General features: G+C 45.7%; 1 protein-coding gene across 2 annotated transcripts in view; it reads left to right on the forward strand.

Moving 5' to 3' along the window:
• LOC144174971 (cell adhesion molecule Dscam1-like) overlaps positions 1 to 16,612 on the forward strand; it is a 706,974-nt gene extending 690,362 nt beyond the window's left edge. For both annotated transcript variants that reach the window (XM_077703963.1, XM_077703962.1), the window contains exons 25-27: positions 1,122 to 1,263; positions 11,191 to 11,321; positions 13,186 to 16,612. In XM_077703963.1, the coding sequence (XP_077560089.1) occupies positions 1,122 to 1,263; positions 11,191 to 11,321; positions 13,186 to 13,259 (347 nt within the window). In that variant the 3' untranslated portion in view covers positions 13,260 to 16,612. The remainder of the gene's footprint in view (positions 1 to 1,121; positions 1,264 to 11,190; positions 11,322 to 13,185) is intronic.
• Positions 16,613 to 20,379: the final 3,767 nt, after the last annotated feature.

Raw genomic sequence — 20,379 nt, forward strand, 5'->3', positions numbered from 1 at the left:
AATGCATCACTGGGTATGTCAATGTATACTTAAACAGTCTCATGGGCGTCCCGTATAACAGAAGACAACCCCCATGCCCACATGCGCTGATAAAAAACATGAGAAGTGTTGTTCTCTTTATGTGCGCCTTTGTGTTCCTGGCATCATTAACACAAAACCCCACTGCTTCTCATTTCAAAATGAAGTACAGTGGAACCCCGTTCATACGTTTTTCCCCGGACCGGGAAAACCAAACGCAGCAACCAGGAAAACGCAGCAGCGAGCAAGACTTCGAAAATGAACGAAAACAGCGTAGCTTTGACTTGCAACCATACATTTCTGCAATTTTAGCTTTCGAACTTAAAAAAAAATTGGAGAATTTAAGATTGCCGCTTTCTGAGATAGCTGGAAAGCACCCCGCGGGGCTATGCAAGGTCCCTAGCTATGTTGATTCTCTTCCGCGCTGGCTGCTTCTCTACTGCGTTTAGTTCGTCGTTTTTTTTTTCTGAAGGGCAAGCGCCTCTCGTTTTCGCGACGCCATCAAAACACGACTAAGTTCGCGGTTGCAAGTTCAACGGTGTTCTCAAAGCTGGAAGTGCATGATGACGACGAGAGCACGTACTACTCTTGCGGTGGTGCTTTATGGCAAACACTCACTTCCGGAATTTCGAAGTGAAACTTCAGTTGTAAGCGCAGTGATGATGGTGATAGCACAGAGTAACATAGGGCCATCTAGTGGTGACGAATCGCAGCCCCGTGCGGCTTCATGCAGTCAGTTCCGTAGCCAAGCCTGGCCAAGGTTCGTCAAACGTTAAATTGGTGGTCCGCGCATGTTGCCGAGGCGGGTTAGAAGTGTCCGCCTGCGACGAATGATCCGGGAACGTACTCTCAGCGATGACGTAACAGTGATGATTTTAATACATGAGATTCTATGTGAGCTGCTCCGGGAGTAGACAAAAACAGCGTACCAGCCGCGAAAATGCAGCACTGAGGAACGTAAGAGCGGGGTTCTACTATAGTTCCTTATGCCGAGGGAGAATGTATGTATCTTCACGTACCGCATTCCTGCTTTATCCCACACGGCAGGGATGTGAGCTTCCACTAGTTACTAACAGACTATGTGTTGCCCTCACTTTTTCCAGCCGCCGATACGGACGGCAACTGGGACGAACTGCTTCTGGAACGAGCTTCGTACAACGCGACCGAAGCCCGTTACGACCGGCTACCGAGGCAGCACTTCAGCGGTCTGTACGGGCAAAAAACAGACCAGAAGTCTACGGAGAGGTAAGTCACAGATTGGCCACTGCAAAACTAACAAAAAAAAAAAATCAAGGCCAGCTTGTACAACGAAGTAAGTCTGATGTCACGGCAGAGCTGTGTTCGCCTCAGTATGCTAAACTCGACGAGCGCCATTTAAGTCACTGAGAACCATTTACCCTGTGTATCTGCAGGGCGTCTCAGCTATCATGCACCAAGATTTTAACAAAGAGCAATGGCGTAACTCGAAGAAAACATAGGGCATGATGTTTACAGTACAGTGGAGTAGCGCCCAGTAATTTTTTCAGTAATTGTTCTGAATTAGCTTATTGTAATTATTTTCGAACTCGAGATGTGCTGTCCCAATCATAAAGTGTCAATCAGGTACTTGTAGGTACGCGCGAAAGACATCAAACCTCGGTATTTTCTACGACGTACTAATTGCATACTAATTTAGACTGGCGGATAAAGAAACTTTGCGAAATATGAAAAATACCAAGTGATAGCGCTCCAGCCCGCATCATAAACCAGCGCCCCCAAATAAGCTGATTAAAAGCAACTGCTTTGCCTGTGACACGCCCAAAGAGAGAGCGCATAACCTTGATAATGGCGAGAAAGGAGCAGCAACAGCAAGTTTCGCGGGGCGCGTGTGGCAGATAAGACACAAACTCGGTCGTGATCTCTTGTTTCTTTCTTTTCTTTATTACATTCTGGCTAACTCAGAGGGAGCTATTTTGAGGGCACTACTTTATGATGCAGGATGAAGAGCCGTCACGTGGTTTTCTGCATATTTCGCGGGGTTTACTTAACAGCCATAATAAATTAGTACGCAATTAGTACGTCACTGAAAATTCCGCAGTTAGATATCTCTCGTGGATACGTACAAGTACCTCATTAACACTTTATCGATTGAGAAAATTAATTACAATTAATTAGTAAATCTCATTAACAAAAAAAAAATTACTGGCCGCTATACTACACTGTGCTGGAAACATTATGCGCTAGGTTTTCTTGTGGTTGCGTCATTGCCCTTTTTAAAAATTTTGGTGCATGATATCTGGGACACTCTTTATATGGCGCTTGTCAGCAGAGGACCAAATCAAACGGAAAGTAAAGCATATAAATGCTTTATTTGTACAGCGCCCTCTTCAGTTTTCGCATACTTCATCGTCCACCACCGCAAGTCTTTGTCGAACGCTCCCTCGCCGTTTAAGGCCTGCAGTTCTTCTTCTGGGCCATTGCTTCCTCGCCTGGCAGCGTGGCGCGATTCATGATAAGTCACCGCTTCATCGTGCGTCCGGATATTTTTTGGTCGTCCTGTCCCCTATGAGCGCGCACAGTGTCGGAGACAGTTCTGCCGTCGCCACCGCGGCGTTACGAGTTTTATGAGACCAGCTTGTTGCCCCTGGCAACCCGGAGTAAGTGATGTCAGGAGCAGATAGCAGTAGTTTTGTCGGCGACGCTGTTTGCTCAAACGCTGACTGGCACTGCGTTCGGTTTTTTTTTTTATTTTTGAAAGTCCCTCACGTGGCGCAAGCCCATGCACAAGTTTGGACGATGCCGTGGGCTCCTCACGAGACATCTTGAAAACAGGCGCGGAAGGACGTTGACTAAGAAAAGATATACACAGGACGACGCGCTAGAACTGGGTTAGAACATTCCAAAGAGCCCTTTGTACAAGAAATTAAGTTTAACAGGATGGAAAGTTGGGCGAGTTGGTGTTGATTCATCTTGAAAACAGGCGCGGAAGGACGTTGACTAAGAAAAGATATACACAGGACGAACTCGCCCAACTTTCCATCCTGTTAACCTAATTTCTTGTACAAAGGGCTCTTTTGAATGTTCTAACGCAGTTCTAGCGCGTCGTTCTAGCTGTGTATATTTTTTCTTAGTCAACGTCCTTCCGCGCCTGTTTTCAAGATGAATCAACATCAACTCGCCCTACTTTCCATCCTGTTATCCTCACGGAACGCACGCTCACGCGCGCTCGGTATTTTCTTGGTATTTTTTCTGTTCACGGACGGCGCAACCAAGAACTTAAACAGCTCTGGTGTTATAAGTTGAATATTCTGTCTAGTAACCATTGCGTCCGAACCTCTGGAACAAGAAAATGCGGTCCTTTAGATACTTCTGAAGCAATTCAAATGTCGGCAGGAAAAGCTCGCCGTCAAAGCGAGGTTTAACACGAAAGCGTTTCTTGTCGATAGGTTTGCAAAAAGGCTCACCCGACTTGGGCCCGAAAGCGGCATCCGCGAAAGTTGCGCTCGGATTTACCATTGGTTAGACGCGTTCTACAGCGCATGAATCAGAAATAACAACCCAAAGAAAAGTGCGTGTCCAACGAACTCAGTTGGCATTCGGCGACTGTGGAGGAACAAGAAGGAAGGAAGAGACGTAGACACAATGTAGCATTAAAGAAGCTTCGAGAAGTAATTAGCGACAAAAGAGGAAGAAACGAAAGAAAAGAACGAGACGTAAATACGAAGTAGCTGTGAAGAAGTCGTTCCAGAAGCACCGCCAGGCATTTACTTTCAAAGTACGCAGGCAAACTTAGGTGCCCTCAGTAGCTGTTGTCCCGCACATTGGATGAGAGTGCTGTACCTATCGTTACACTGCTCTGATACCGTGGTTGAAGCATTCTGAAATTCCTGCTAACGAATGCACACAAGGCATTCGTGTGCAGTGTTCTATGCGTGCTGAGGTGTTTTGCTTCACAGGTCACTATTTTGCCATTACTAAGATGGTTGCTAGGCTGCCTCTCAAAGTGTTCTCTCATTGGAATCCCAAACTTTCAGTACATCAACCGAATTTCTGTGTGAACATCAACGACACCAAAAGAAATTTAACTCACTGCATAGCAAACCTTACGGGTCGTGGCACTCTAACGCTAATAGTGTTAGATGAATAGACTGGTGTACGACGGTAATTCTGGTCCTATAAGCATATCTACAGCAGTGCAGTCTCATGATCAATCGTGAATAAAGAAGACGAAATCCTTGTCCGAGCCCATGAATTTTCTCATAACCAGTCAGAATAGTGTAACGTGGTCTGGGTGGCGGTTACTGAGCATAAAAGCTGCAGCAAACACGTCCGCTTTCGAGATAGAATCGAAAAAAATATTTATCCGTAATTGAGAGTACCACAGCAGCCTCGGAATCGCAACAACCACAGGATGAATCTTCCAGCAAGCCTATTATATGCCGAGAGAACTTTGCTCATCTTCCGCGGAACCGATTGCGGTGCGCAACAGTTTACGTTCATTCAGCTGCACGCAAGAAACTCGTTGGGTATTCAAGCTGGGAAGGGGTCATTCGAGCAAAAGTTTTGCTTAGGGTTCTCTTAACAGCGGTTAGGAGTTTTATGTCTCGAGTAAAAAAAACCCTTATTTTCCTGTTAGTTCTATTTGTTCATGAAAACGATTTCCCCAGCCCTGTCTGCATTGTGCGCACTATGGTCTTGTATAGAAAAGCGTAGAATGTTAGGTACATCATACTATCGACGGTGCTGGTGGAAATACTGTTTCTTTAAAACTATGAACACAATGACGTTTGTTTTCATAAGGGGGATTGCTTAGCAGATAGAACTACTACAAAGCAAAGCTCCTGCTAAGCGGATCGCAGCGTCTTGGTACCCTCATGTTTTGTTTAGCGATATTCTGCTTGATAGCTAACGCACGTGGAGATGAAAAATTGTACTTGAATTTGAAAACGCTAATTAAATTAATTTCAATCTGCAGCCCGCTTCCCTCTAATCCGTTATAGTGACAGCAGCTGCGCATGACAACTCCACTATAGCTCCGAAACTTGAAGAATACCATTACCACCTACCTGGCGAGCTTGTTTATCGCCGCAATATTGATTTGCTTGTACTTTGTGTCCAGCCTGAACCCTTAACGTTACTACATAGTCTGGCTCACCGACAATGGACATGTTTTCCGTTGAAGTCTTTTTTAGAGCGGCAGTAGTAAATACCAGTGTTTCTTGTCGGCGTGCCGGGCTTGTGACCGCTCTTAAAGGGACACTGAAGTGATATGTAAACATTGCGGGATTACTAGCGCAAATTGTAGTCCGGAGTCCCCAGGCCATGTTTCGACCACTCTAGGCGCGTTTACGCGATTTTATTTAGTAGAAAAACTAATTCGAAAACGCTGTCCTCCTCTCTTTACGCTCGCCCATTTTCTGTGGCGTTTTCGTGTGACGTCAGGAGGAGATGAGCTGGCAATTGGCTGCGCCACGGCTGCGCTACTGCACGGCTCCCCGGCCGACAGAGTCAGTCGGCCCAGCGTTTCGTCCGCCGGGCGCCGGCGGGTCGTCGCAATCAAGGAGGTTAAAAAAAAAATTGCTTGGTCGCAATTCGTTCGCTTAGTTGAAACGAAGCCAGGACACGTTTGTGAATGGAAGAATGTGCCTTTCTTTACTTGGTTTGTCTGTACACTGTATCTAGCTCCAAGTCAAGGTCGCTTCACACAAGCGCTGCACATGCGACGCTTCGCTGACTGGTACGCCAGATGAAAATATAAGGCCTCTTGAAGGCGGGAGAAGAGTCAGCGAAGTCAATATAGGTACTAAGGAAATAAAATCAACTGATATTTTTACCGTACAGCGTAAAACTAGGGCGCGGGAAGCACTTTTTTGCGGTGGGCGAACAAGCACAGCGGTCAGCAGCACGACTACGCATCTGCGAACGCTTTTCCGTCTACGAAATGCAATTGCTAGACGTGAGCTACTGTGGAAACTCGGGCGACGCTTACTGCACGATCGCAGTACAACAAATAGTCACCTAAGCGGCTTGAAATGCGAAAACTAAATAAAAGTGTAAACAGGTTGTACAATATATACCCTATATTAGCAGGGCATTCGCGTCCCGCTCCGTGGACTAGCGGTCTGGGGCGTTAGGAATTCACCGCAAATGTTTTGCGAGTCACGAGTTCGAATCCCCGCGGGTACGTGCTTTTTTTTTTTTGTAAGTTAACTTCTTTGTTTTCCGCCGATGTTTTCTATATTGAGTTCACCTTTTTTGGGGCCGCAACGTTCATGGCTACACGAACTAGTTCACAAAACGCGCGCAGGCTGGCACTGGCGCGCTAGCGAGTTCTCGTTGGCGTGCTGTTGCCATAAGCACCGACTGCTTGTAGGCAGTGGGCACAGGCCAGAATGAACAGACCCTTGGCCTGGTGCGAACACGCTTTTTACGATACTGGCATGAGGGAGGCAAGCTCCAAATATGGGGGAAAAGCGCATGACATTTGGGCGTCTGCGGGTACGCGGAGGGCGTTCATGCACTGCGTAGGTCTCGGCTAGTGAATGCTACGACTACAAGCCGTCCTGGGAGGCTTATCTTGTGCATTTTACAGCCGACAACATGGCAGAAGCGCGGTACGATGATTACTGAGATATTGAGAATGCCCATCCAACAAAGCCATTGGTTATGTTTTACAGAACCGAAACCGAAACCGAAACTTGTGTGATTGCTAACCTTGGGCATCGTCCAATCACGGCGCCCCTCCTCTCAACGTCACAGCCTTAGTTGGTGCAGCCGCCGCAAACCGCGCATGGTAGTTTTTCTTCTTTCGCGCTTTGTAAAATAATTACCGATTTGTCAACCGGATAAACGATGAAAAGTGTGCTAATTTGAGCCAGTCTACGCAGTGCAAGCAAAAACGGGAGCTTGACAAATTCACTTCAGTGTCCCTTTAATGTTCGCAACGTCTTTTCTTTCTTTGTAAAGATATCGGGCAGGGTTGATTAGATAGTTAAGCGTGGTGCGACAGGTGCCCTTGCTAGAAGATTACCTCAACACGTTGCGCTAATTGTGCAGTGCGCAGATTTATTAATTTTTTATATCATTGTGGGGACGACGGATTGCTATAAAGCAATGACTATCGCTTCGCAGAAGGTAGATATTTATTTTGAAAGTATGTTTACCACGTGTGTCTAACTTCTGTCTTGTTACTCTTTCTGCTTCGTATCTTATATGGGAGATTTAGACAGCTCACGGTAGAGTAACATCGTTTATTTATGAGTAGCCAAGACAGTCGTGTTCAAATTACTTCGCGCATGGGGTAAAAATGCGAACATATTGGTTACCGTGTATAACCGGGTTAATGCCCGGTGTCATTCGGTGCCACGTGGGGAAACTGGAATACCTACGGGAAACATTTCATGGTTTTACACATCTTCATTGGAGCCTTGTGGGACACAGTTCTTGCGGAAAGAGCCAAGAGATGTCGATGGAGTTATTTTTACTGTAATCTAATGAAGCGAACACTGGTGCTTGTTGCATTGCTTAATGACTAAGTGACGTTGGTCGCGTGGTTATGGCAGCGCCCAGAACACAATAAATACGTCGCTCTGTGTTGTTATTGTTAATAAACAGGCACGCTAGCACACAGTTTTAATTTTCTAATTTTTACTCAAGCGTTGTATACAAAACAGAATATAACCCCAATAATATTAAACATTTTTTTTTATTTTAGAGTATTTTTTGTTCTCGCAGTGTTTATTTTTATTTCCGCGTTATATATTTCTCACTGCTACACTGATGCTCTGGCGAGAGCTATTGGTATTAGTTTGCGCTAATTTCGTTGAGTTTTAGACCAGGTAAATTCTTTCTTGGGAACGTTTCAAATATACTCATCACTTATGCAGCTCAAGAAAGGGTCACACCATTTTGTATTCCCAGGAGCGCCTGTTCAATTTCCAGGGCTTTTTTTTTATCTTTGTAATTCCACATTATGCCTTCTACTAAACGCCCTACGCACGAGTATTGTGTTACGTTTGGTCAGTAAATTGTCTAAATTCCACCCCTGAGTCCAATGACCGATTCTCACAACTCGGTCTAGGCATTACGGCGCCAGCAACAACTACAAGAGAGTAATGATTGTTGTGGTTCGTTTCCCCGAAGTCCGCTGTCGATCAGGAACCCAATCGCCCGTGCTCCCGTTGATTTGGCAGGAGGCTGGCAGAGCGATGGTGTTGAAGTTCTTGGAGACGGCTGTCGAATTGACGAACACGAGGGGTTGGGGTTGATTAAGTGAAACGAAGAGGTTATATACAGCTATTTACAGAAGGAAAACTGGGTACATGAGTAATGAAAAGAAAAACTTCAAACTTCAGCTAGACGCTAGCTCCAAGTGCGCACAAATCACTTGAGCTTCTCAACTTCGTCTAACTCTCCTACCCTCGGAGCGTACACAAACCGCTCGAGAAACGACGGCCGAGACTCTGTCCCGCCGCAAGATTGGTCTAGTTGCCCGTTACGGCGCTGTACCCTAAACTTCCGACGCGATCTTAACCTCTAGCCTAGGGGGCTCACAAATCCCAACCTAGCTTCAACGGTCAAGACTCCTTGTCCCGCCGGGAACTGCCCAGCTCGGCGCTCAGACAAGAACCATTTCTAACGGCCAAGTTCGGCCTTATAACACCTCGAGATCACACTCTCTCGGGAACGCCCATGTAGCATTCGTACACGCATAAGGGAGTGCCCAAATTCGCGTAGACAGCTGTCACTCATCGCGCTACGGAATATTCAATGAGGCGCCGCAATCTTTGGGTCAACGGCACGCTCGCGGACGAGCAAGTGCGCGCGACCCCGCGGGGTGAGAGCGAAAGGCGGCGACAGTGCACTGTGCCGGCCGGGGAGCGTTAACAATAGTGTCTCGCACGGGGCGCGCTTCGACGCCGGTAATTCCACCACCTCCGCGCGTCACGTCGACGATTCTCGGAACTCGGCGGCGTCATCTGCGTTCTCAATGGGGGATTATCCCCGTGGTATTCGGTGGGCCAGACAATCCGTCTCTCGTGCGCGCCGTGACGAATTGGCGACGGCTGCGGCGTAGAGTACACAGTGCTGAGCCCCCAGACAGAGTGGCGGGTTCTCACGCGAAGCCCGGGCGCCTGGCCGCTGATCTCATTAGTGGACCTTACAAAGAGTTTATTGTTTTCGCGAGCGTGCGCGCCAGCAGCTTAAGACCGTGCCCTTGCTGGCGTGCCTGCGTGGCAGCGTGCCGGGTGTCTGTGAAGGTTCTCTATGACAGGCAGTGGTAAACATATGTTCAGAAGAAATTGCATTGAATCACTAAAATTTCCAAAAAGAGAAGGGACACTGTGAGCCCGCTCACGGACTGCATCTGTCAGCGCAACCGTTAACGTGACAAGTCACCCACACAAGGCAAAGCAACGGCAAACAATGCGGTATACCCAAAGTACCAAGGTTCCAAATACGAGACGTAACGAGAATCGTTCAAGGTTCCAATCGTCCTGGCAAAGATGACACCAGCTGCGAGGGATCGCCTGGTCACATTTCATGACATTACAACACACTACCGCCTCTCCCGCCGGATCTACCCACCGGCGGACCAGCAATTGGATAACCACAAAGAGCACATTTGACGTTTACTACAAACAAATACCTTCCCCAATCCAGCTCGTCTGACACACATACATCACGCCACCCTTTCTCACATCATATGGGCATGCCCACAAAATACATTCCCACTTATCACCTCTGAGGAGCACTGAGAGGCTGCGCTCCGCAGCTCCGATCTGGACCTTCAGGTCCAGTTAATCGATAGGGCTGTGGCAGTCGCCGGTGAGTGGTGGATGCCACCGGCTACAAGGGCCACCTGAATGGCATGGATCAAATAAAGTTTTATCTCTCTTTCTCCAAGCACAAAGAACGTTATACACGCATAATCTGGGGCTGCCCCCACACGCCGTACTGTAAATCCCTTTCTAGGCAACCGCCCCTCGGGCGCGGTATACGGGCAAGCCACTGTTACCTGGTGTAACTTTCCCTGGCGCCCCCAAGGAAGCTTCGCTTTAAAATTAGTCGCATATGTTCTATATTGTTACGAACTGGTATCACGTACAGACATACATGCTAAACATATTTTTAAGATGGAGATGTTTTGCTAGGAGTGAGGACAACTAGAGCGCCATATACACCTTTGGTGGGCCCCTGCCTGGGTGATACCGTGTTAATGCCCAGACTTACGCACCCTTGCGGAGTCATCGTACCTGACTGACAATGTGACTATGAAGGTAGTCGTGCTCCTCTGATGGCTTGGTTCAGCTTGCGCTGTCATGCTGAACTTAATAGCAGAGGTGGGCTCGTTCATTATTTCTTAAGGGGGGCTCGTACCCCAACGACAAAGCAACCCGCCGAAGAACGCACAGCAACGTTCTCAGAGACAGGCTGAAAAGTGCGCACAAATTTTCCTCATGTCAAAAAGAAACGACGACCACTTCTAGTTTTGGCGTTGCCGGCGTTAAGTGTAAATACAAAATACAAATGCAAGGAATGTCAAAACATTCTTTGTACGAGTGGGCTCAATGACGCAAATTTTGAACCCTACTCGGAGCCTAGTAGAGTTTACCTTGAAAGCTAGCAATATTGGGGACGTACATGTTGAAACATTTTTCGCATTCCACTTTCCAGAGCATGCTGTGTGAAATCTCAATTGATCTTGTGAGATTCAGAAGACCACTGGGACACATATTTGCCGTATATCGGAGCTTACGTTCACACCCGTAAAAAAAAGTTGATTCTTAACGTGTCGGAACCTTGGTGGAACTGGACTCGCTGCTTGAATGTGAGGAAGAGAGGCAAAGGCGCCTCCAATATACCCCTGCTGCAGTTGTCTCGAGCCGATTGCAGGGCGACAGTGCTGACGTAGATGGTGGAATTCTCTTTGATCGGCTTCAGGTCACGTGGTATATATTTGATCCAGTAACTCATATCCAGCATGCTGTCAATGATGAAAAGGGTAGCTTTACTTACATTTTAATTGAGCACGACGAGTGGCATTATCTAGAAACTTTCTGTCAACTGCGTTCGTGGATTTGTTTGCGCTATAGAATATTTGAGCTCTATCACGCGCTGCCCTGTAGACTACACAGATGGGTTGAATTCCGAAAACATCATTTATAATGTTTTGTGTGTTTTTGCTTTCAGACTCTCTGACGAAGAGAGCAACCAAGATGAAGGCGAGAGCCGTGCATTCGAAGGCAACACTACCACGTCAGAAAACCTAGAAATGTCCGAAGCGGAGTGTGACCGAGATTTTCAAATATATTCCAAAAAAGGTAAGCAGCTGTCTCGACATATACTGTGATGCTTTCATCCACCAATAACTTGGCATAGAATTTCCACTTTGGCATGCCTATACAAGATAACAAAAAAACATGCCAAATATCCCATCCATGTATGTCAGTTCACAAAGGCATGCTCCCACAGGTTATCAATGCATACCTCTCTGTACCATTTTTCGCGTAGTCATGATTGGCTTATTATGTCGTTGTTGCAGGGAACAGAAGCTCACGTGTCATATGTCACCTAATCTTCGCCTTTTGTTGCATGTGATGCATTTTATGAGCTGTTGACCTCAATACCTGCGGGAGAAACCAAAGGCGGCTGCTTTTTCCCGAAACAAAATCTGTCGCTAACGTCTGGTTATCTCCGTCACTTAAACATTCCGCTATTTCCTCACTGCTTTTGTTATTATAACCTTAGTACCGAAGACTGCGTTCTGTGGGGATCGGGAACTTGAATGGATGAGATGGCCCTGACAGGGCGTCTACGCTAACGTAAACTGAATTTTACAAGCAAAGGTAGGGGCGAGCGCGCGATCTTGTCTACAAAATAGAAATTGCCCACGTACTTGCTTGCTTCGCTACAAATGTCGTCGCAAGACGAATCTTCAGCCACGCTGCTCCGTAACACTTTCTCCACTCTTCCCCTCCCATTCCCACTCTCTTACCCTCCATCTCGCTCCTCCCACAATGAATGCAATGGAGGCTTGATCAATTCAATTCAGTATTCTCGGGGTACGAATTATTCGGCCATTAGTTTCTGTGGTGCTTGCAGCAGCACGAGCCGGCATGTTTTGTTTCAGTGCTTGCTTGTATCTCGCTTTTCGTCGACACCGTTTTAACGCGTTTTATTATTTTATACTTTTAAAACAAATTCAACGTGCATTCTTTACTAAAAGATAGCTGGCAACCCCGGTTAATTATCTAAAATTTCCCCCAAAATATGCCTCAGGCTTCCTTTGCGCTCAATGATCTGAACATGCATGAACCAAACCTTTAGTAGCTTGGCACAGTGTTGCCTGCATTAACTTCCTGTTCAAGCATTCTTTCAACTGTTTTTGGCCTTGAGTAACAGACATGTCGACACTAATATTTTCGCATTGCCGGAGGAAGACTATCAGCTCTAAAAATGGCACGCCGCACCACGTATAGTGTGCAAGACAGCACTGCTGCTCGGGCGAAAAATATCAGCGGTAGCCGCAAGGAACCCCAAGGAACGTTAACGTGCACCTTGAAACCCGACGGACCCACATTTCGAGCTTATTTGAACTAAACGGGATGAAAATGGCTTATGTCATTGCTTTGGAATCAGTGCCGAGAGTGTTTACTTCAAGGGTTATTGGATTCTGGTTTATTAACTGAATATACTTCTAGATAGCCCGAAGATTTGTTCCTCAAACTTGTTGACACGCATAACCGCAAAGAAAACGCGGAATGGTACCAATCCTAATTATTGAACATATAACCTCCTGCGGAAGAAAAAAAAACATCTCGTTTATTAGTAATACATCGTCACCGCATATCTACTTCCAGGATTTTAGTGGTCCAGCAGTTTTCTAAATCGCATTATCTGTATCTAGAGTTCCGAACGGTTTGGAAGTTAATAAACGATGTTTTAAAGCAGTGTGCACAAAGTAAGGGCCTAATTGTTTTAATTGTCTTGATTATGGGCATGAGTATCACATCCTTATTACCGCTGCTTATTTTCAGAAATCTCGCAGAAGGTGAGTGCATATCGGGTTGCTTGGTGTTCGATAAAGGGAAGATGTGCTATGCTGGTTACTGGCCACCGGGAAGCAGTCCAGCTATTCCGGTATCCTTGCTAAGCACATGCATTGATGTTTTTCTCTACACGCAGGTCGCAATCTTTCCTTGGTGCAATACGGAAAGACGAGACCTGTTCACGCCGTCTCCTATGTGACGTACCATTGAAGCCACCCGGCGATGGCTGCGCATAGAGAGAAGGGATCAACAGTGACCGCATACTCAGCGCCAAATCCCCGAGCATCCTCCGTGCGAGCAAGTGGATGGAAATCCACCTCTCTGCGGAAGCTTTGGCTCAATTCGGCGGGCGTGCCAGTGCATACGCCGGCGGCAGGGCTGCATCGCTCCACATCGTTGGTGGTGACCGAACTTTCGATGTGTTCATCCGCGAAAAATCGCTGTGATAAATGACAAAAACACTCCCACGAGGCGCAGGATCCCGCATACGGTTACGACGGCAACACTGGACGGACTGGATATAGGCAGTCAGAAGGCGAAGACGGAAAATCAAAAAAACGTCGTGTTGCTGTATTCTCCAGCATTGTTAGCAGAACGCTGTGTGTTTGAATGGTGTTAACAGCGAAGTGTGTTTTTTTATATATATTCAGGCTGTTTAAAACGGCCCCGCTACTTGATATATAATAATCGCCCGAACGTGGACAACCAAGGCATCTTGCGTCACATGTCTTGTGGTGACCTGTCATCGTGGGTCAAGAGTTGTGCTTCCATAATAAGAACTCGAGGGATGTGCTCCGCTCTCGCAAGTAGCTCATCACGGACAAAAAGGTGACCTTGTTTGCTGTTTGTTGTTCGGAGTTTCAACGTTTGTACAACCTACCAGAAGCACATGAACAGCTGGAGGCATTTGTCTCAAGTGTCTACTGAGCGGCCCAGCAGAGGCGGAGGAAGGCGTAAATGCATTTGGAAAGGTTGAAGAAAGGCAACAAGGAATATAAAGGATTTTCTGTATTATCGCGACCAAAAAGAACAGTGTATGTGGCAAAAGTATCAATAGCTCTGTGAAAAAAACAATTGGGCTCAACCCAACCCTGTTTAACTTTGTTATAGTGTTCTGCTCAATTAGTGTATTTTGAATCATTTTCATCACCCAGCAAGCTATATACGTATATGTATGTCATATATGCTTTCCCTAATGGGAATTCGGCTGTCGGCACGCAGTTGTCCTTGCGCGCAACTTGATTTGTGTGTCCTGACAGTTTCTATAGTAAAGTGTGGTCGTGCACCTGATAACTGCAGTACACAAGGGAAACTAATGCTTAGTGTAAACAACTGTGATTAGAGCGGCCGTGGGGTATGAAATTTATACACTTCACAAATTTGAACACATGTTATACAGGAAAGGTGAACTGAGAAGCAGATAACATAGTTGGTATCTTCAGGAGTGAATTTAGCCCTCCGGTCAAACAGGGGTATGGAGTGATACTGAAAACCAGTATGTAAGAACTAGTTTGTGTGCTTTGCTCTCAGTTCACCTTCTCAGAGAGTTATTAGTTCTTTGTTAACAATCGACCTGACGTCAACATAAAAGGCTTGACAGATGATACAGCCATGCGACCCTTTTTGTAAAATCTTATTCCGCATCAGTTTGACCGTTTTAGTGTAAACAAACCTTTACTCGCGGCTACTCCAACAGTGCTGTTTACCTTGGGGCTCCCGTACTCTCAAGGTGTGAATACGCCCGAGTACAGAGTCAACAAAAGGAAAAGTTAAACCAGATTGGGAAGACAGCGCAAGCACGTCGTTTCTGTGCACAAGAACGACTGGCTACTGTATCAACACTGACTCGACAAAAAGCTTCCCGCATAGAGTGATAAACGTCACGTTACCGGTCAGATTGAACACTTTATTTGGTTGTCGTGATATAATACCAGAAACAATGACCAACAGGAGGGCGGAAATTGCTTGTTGTCGTGACGTCAGCCGCTTGTATAGAAGACAAAGAAGACAACACTCTGGCAGTTTCCCTTTCCAGGTGGTTGTATCTATCTGAAGTTTCCACTGCCATTATATTTATCAGGCTGCCACGTGTTCGAAAGACGATTACTATTTACTCACCATACCATCACAACATGGAGGTATAAGAGTAGTTCGAGACCTGTTAGTATATTTTCAACATTTCATTTTACGCCGTTTTCAAACTTTACGTGCAGCAATTATTAGGTGCACAGTCACCCTTCGGTCCCCGTGCATAGAATCAATGCCACTCTCAATTAGTCGTCTCAAGTACTTGACGGACATCATTATAATTAAATGCACCAGATGTTGTGGTGTGCATCAATACGACGAAGATTTTAGCTTATCGTGCTCTCTTTTATCCGTGCGTGAGAAACCGCTAAATCATTCGAAGGCTCAGTGAGGGCGAAATGGCATTATTAAGAATTAATTGAGGCTTTTTAGGAATTGCACTTTATTACTTATGAGAAAAAGCGAGGATGATAGAAAAATTAGTGAAACGTGATGTTGCCAGATAGAAAGAGCGAATAGTAATCTCTTTTCAGAAGCCAAATTTAAAGGTTTAGATGCAGCTTAGGTGAACTGCACTGCTGAACTGTTTGAGCAGATTGCATCGCACAACGCTCCAATGCGTCACCTGGCGCGCTAGCTCCCTATAATGTGCCCCAACCAATATTTTGTTAGATCTGGTTGAATACCAAAGTGAGGCTGTTAGTAACCCATTCCTCGTTTTTTCTTTGTTGCAATAAAAATATATGTACCAAAGAGAAATTTGCAGCGAAGTGAGTGAAATGTACATTTTTTCTTGTGTTTGTCCTACAGAAACGTCTGGCTATTGTGGCACTGCTACTCCGAGTCAAGTGTTGGTGTACGTTTGGTTTAAAAAATTGTATACAGTGAAATCTTGGCAAGCAAAGAGCGCCTAAACTGAAATACGGCTTCAACGAAAGTACAGTTAAAACAAGAAAAGCATCAGCAGGAGAGGTTACTCTTTAGGATGTCGTTTTTCGTGAAATGTACACCTGTTGAACAAAGGCCCGGTTCAATGGAACAGATTTTCTTGATTGCTTTAGGTTTCATTTTAACAATATTATTATGTATTTATTTATTGGGTGCACCTTTCGGTTTTAAGCTGAGCAGTCAAGAAGGAAAATATTTCTTTACAACCGCAGGGGATAGAATAAGCCAGCACATCCAGTTTTATAGTGGTGCGAAACTAGCCACTGAGTCACCTTGTAAATATAGCGTGCCAACGTTAGTTATAAAGTTCTATGTCACTTCTCAGCAACGCAAAAATTTGAAGTTTCCCTCGCGCTTGCAATATTGGGAGGCTTTATTTATGTCCAGCGTAATTTTGAGCGTTATTTACGACGTTTATGCTGCGTCAGAAATTCAGTGCGTTTCGAGTGCATTTGCTGGAACAGATTCGTTGATAGAGTTACGAGAACAAGCAATGGTGCCTTTCCATCTGTCTCATAGAAAACAAGTATGATGTTGATATGCTGTAAAGTGTGCAGTGTTTATAAAAGAACGCTCATTAAAAGATGTGTCAGTTATCTTGAGTTTTTGTCCTATCTCGCAACTTTTTAAAGCCAGATCGTTTCCGGTTTCTCGGCAGGCGGAAAATATCTGCATACTACCAGTTTTTCTACAGAGCTGCTTTTATCGGTTGGTATCAGCATATTCCTATGCGTCGGTGCACTAATATGTCGGTGCACCTTCCCGACACTGCGCTTTTATGCCACGTCGTTTTCAACCTGTACGAGACATTATAGCAATATGTTTTTTTTTATTGTCTTCGTATCTACTGCCTACACACGTTAACAAGTTCTAAAAATAAAAGTTTGCAAGTTCGGAATTACAAACACAGTTCCCTGAAGAGCCACCTGGCCAAGAAAGAAAAGAAAAAAAAAATGCACAAGAAGCTCAGGGACACACAGTGATAAACAAAATATAAATGAGACACAGATGGCACAATACCAGCGATCCGGTTGTGTGCTCTCTATCTTTTGTATACTATGTTCTGCGACTTTCTTTTACAAACGATTGTTCTCCAGTTAACTCAGCTCCACCTATTGTTCATAAAGATGAGAACAAGTAACGAGGAAAATCCCAGAAGGTGCACGTATTTGTTCTCCAGGCTTCGTAATTTATACCTCAATATAAGTCTGTGATGCCAAGTCAGTGTCATCGTGCGTTCAAGATAGAAAGTTGGGGGAGACGTGTGCTTTGTATACTCCGGAACTATCGTCGGTGAGCAGCCTTATTTTTGCCCCTGCTTGAGTGGAAAGTTCTAAATGCGACCACACCAGGCTTAAGAGCGACGAATAGAAATGCTCCGTTTCAGCGGGCACGAGTACGCGTATGCAATGGGCATTAATTGCTTTATCTGCGTATGCGCTTGTAGGCGCTGCTATTACCTTTGGCGTCTCGCTCTTATCTGAGTTGCCCCTGATGACGGATTCGGCGGGAACGCCGGGGCCAACTTCAAGCAGATTGTAACTGACAATCGCTGGCAGCTGCCAAACCGCTAAATCATCGGGCGGCCTGCCACTGGTATAGGGAACGCATTAACGCATCAAAACTAGGACGCCTAGTTTCTCCGTTAATCCGCGGTGTGTTGCGTTCCGGCGGATATGCCTCAGGCGTCCCTACTGCGCTCAGTGGAAAAGTGGCTGACCACCAGACAATGTTATACACAGGCGTGCCGTTTCTTTAGCAAAATCACGCTGCCATCACTGCTCGTCAGGGGTGCTTTTAATGCTTTATGCAAGCATTCGCCTGCGTTTGGAAGAGAATTACCTTCGGCAGCGTGTCCTTTCTGCCCTTCCAGAAGTGCCACCACTTTCAAGTTGCGTACCCGCCGTGTTTCTTGATTTGCTGGGCTACGAGTTTGTTGCGCCACGCAATTTAAACGACGATGAATCTACTGAATATTGTATCCAGAATTATGCTTGGCTCGATGAAACACGTGAAAAAAAAAAGAATTGCATGGGGGTATTTGATGCATTGCTTTTCCCGTACAAATAGGGGCTCAATGAAACTAGGGAAGTGAGCCAATCGAACACCCGCTACTTCCATACAAATTCGCGTTATTGCACAGAAGAAACAAACTCAAACAAATTATTATAGGGTATGTTGTTTTGTCGCTGCCGCAAGTCTATAGCCCCGTCCCACCGCATGGGTAGTGAAAGCCTTGCTGAAAGAATGGCCTTTCGGACACCCAGGGATGCTGACATGACTATCATTCGAAGTATTTCGGAGATGTCTGACAGCAGTCCAGAACGTGTTAATCATAGCCTACCTACGCAAGCGACCTATGAAGTAAATACATATTGGGGCAACCTCCTCGAGAGACCAGGATACGTTGAGACCCTCCGCGCTCTGGCGGGGTAATTAACATGAGTGAGGATTTCAACCGTCTTAAACTGCTGTTTCGGTCCAAAATGAATGCATTTATAGAATGAATGCAATACAACTTTTTGTTTCACTTTCACCCCATTGTATTGATCTCTTCCTTCAAGTTTGCAAAAGACAACCAATCGCGTGCTCCTCAAGCAAGGACACAATTGTTTTCTGTAATATTCTGGATAAGTTTATTTCCTTTATCTATTAAAGCCAATTTGAACTGAAGTAATCGCTCTTCCATCGGCTCGCTTGCTCGATTTAGCTTAGTGCCTATATATTGGATGGTAAAGGAAATTACAAAACCCGCATGCATTTTTTTTTTCATGCGTTCCCTGGAGGCACGGGTGATTTCGGCCGCACGTGCCAAAGTGAATTTCCATAGCGTAATACCACATTCCCTAACGAACTCGTCGCCAAGCGAATCGTAAACAACGAAAGCCACGCTGATTTAATCCCACAAGTCCCAAACATATTTCCAGGCAAACAAAATTCCATGGACACGTGTGCACCTTTATTTAGGGCTAATGTGACTTCATTCATACAAAAAAAAGAAATTTCAAATCAGCAAACATTTAATGAATGTATCATATGATACAATGGGCTTTTCAGTTACCTCTTGCCAGCTACAGTGTTATGGCTTGGGGTATTCGAGCAGCATTGCACTGTTTTCTTAAGCAGATAGCTACACTGCATTTCGGCAACACAACTGCGCTAACCGTGCTAGCGCTTGGTACGCAGCTCCTACGTTAAAGTCGCTTGCTCGTCACAAGGGGAATATGCCCAGGCATGTACCTTCGAACGTCATCTTGGGGCTTCTTAGGCGTGAGATGCGTATTCTTTGCTCAAGACGAAGGGAGACTGGTCGACAATCTCCTTGACGCCTTGCCTGTGGAGATCAGGCTTTCTCATAGGTCGGCAATGTGATCAGCTTGAGTGGCCGCTTTTTCAACTAATCGCTCTAGAGCCTGTGGAAATTCCACGCATTCATGATGCAGATGACCAAAGCACGATACATGAGATACATGTGCCAATGCCCGGAGCACCCGGAGGAGTTGATAGCTGTGTTAGAAAGCGTATCAAAAGTGATTCGAAAATTGTGCCATCAATGAAGACCCAGTGTATCAAATCTGACATACGAAAATTTGAAGCAACTTCAAAGAGTGAGTGACAACAAGAATATTTTGGTCGTGCGAAGTTTTCTGAAGAAAATGGCCAAATGCAGGACGAAAGAAGGAAATACTCACTGCTTGTCGACTCGACTAAAATGATGCCGGTTGGATGCCGCCACGAAAGTACTGTGAACAAGAATATTGTAATAGTGTAAAGAGCGGCACCGGCAAGTTGAAGCCCCAAATTATGAAATCCGCTAGGGGCGCTGCTTGAAATTACCGGAGGGGACGTGGTGTAGTAGACGTATTTCCGCCTTTCAATCGGCGTTCATGGGTTTGAATTCCGGCGTAGGACCATTTATTTTTTTTTTTGCATATGGATCCAACGCTCGTAAAATTTGTTTTAAAACAGACCTTAGTTCAGGGTGATTGGTATTGCTTTGCAGCGAAGCTGTATTACGCTGTTATTTTATAATTTTTGATTCCCTCAGATCAATACGTCTTGCGGCAAAGCCAACTTTATCCGCTTCTTTTCAAAGCGCGAGGTGTCAAATACCGGGAATCCTTGGTGGCTGTGCGTTCTTTCTAGGTGCGAAGCCCCTTAGATACTCGGGCTAAAGGCGTCTCCTGTCGTCGTCGTCGTTTCATGTAGCCACGGTACTAAAACACCGGGACATTCGCTTTGCAACGCCTCGCGCTGGAACGCAACGCGTACTAAAGGAACACACTGGGACAGTCATTTTCCAACACCTCACGCTAGAACCCTTCGTGCTTCAAAGACACAAGACTTTTACAGC

This window comes from Haemaphysalis longicornis, unplaced genomic scaffold (assembly GCF_048455015.1).
Source record: "Haemaphysalis longicornis isolate Haplotype H1 unplaced genomic scaffold, Haemaphysalis longicornis Haplotype H1 scaffold_3, whole genome shotgun sequence".
In the NCBI taxonomy this organism is placed as follows: Eukaryota; Metazoa; Arthropoda; class Arachnida; order Ixodida; family Ixodidae; genus Haemaphysalis; species Haemaphysalis longicornis.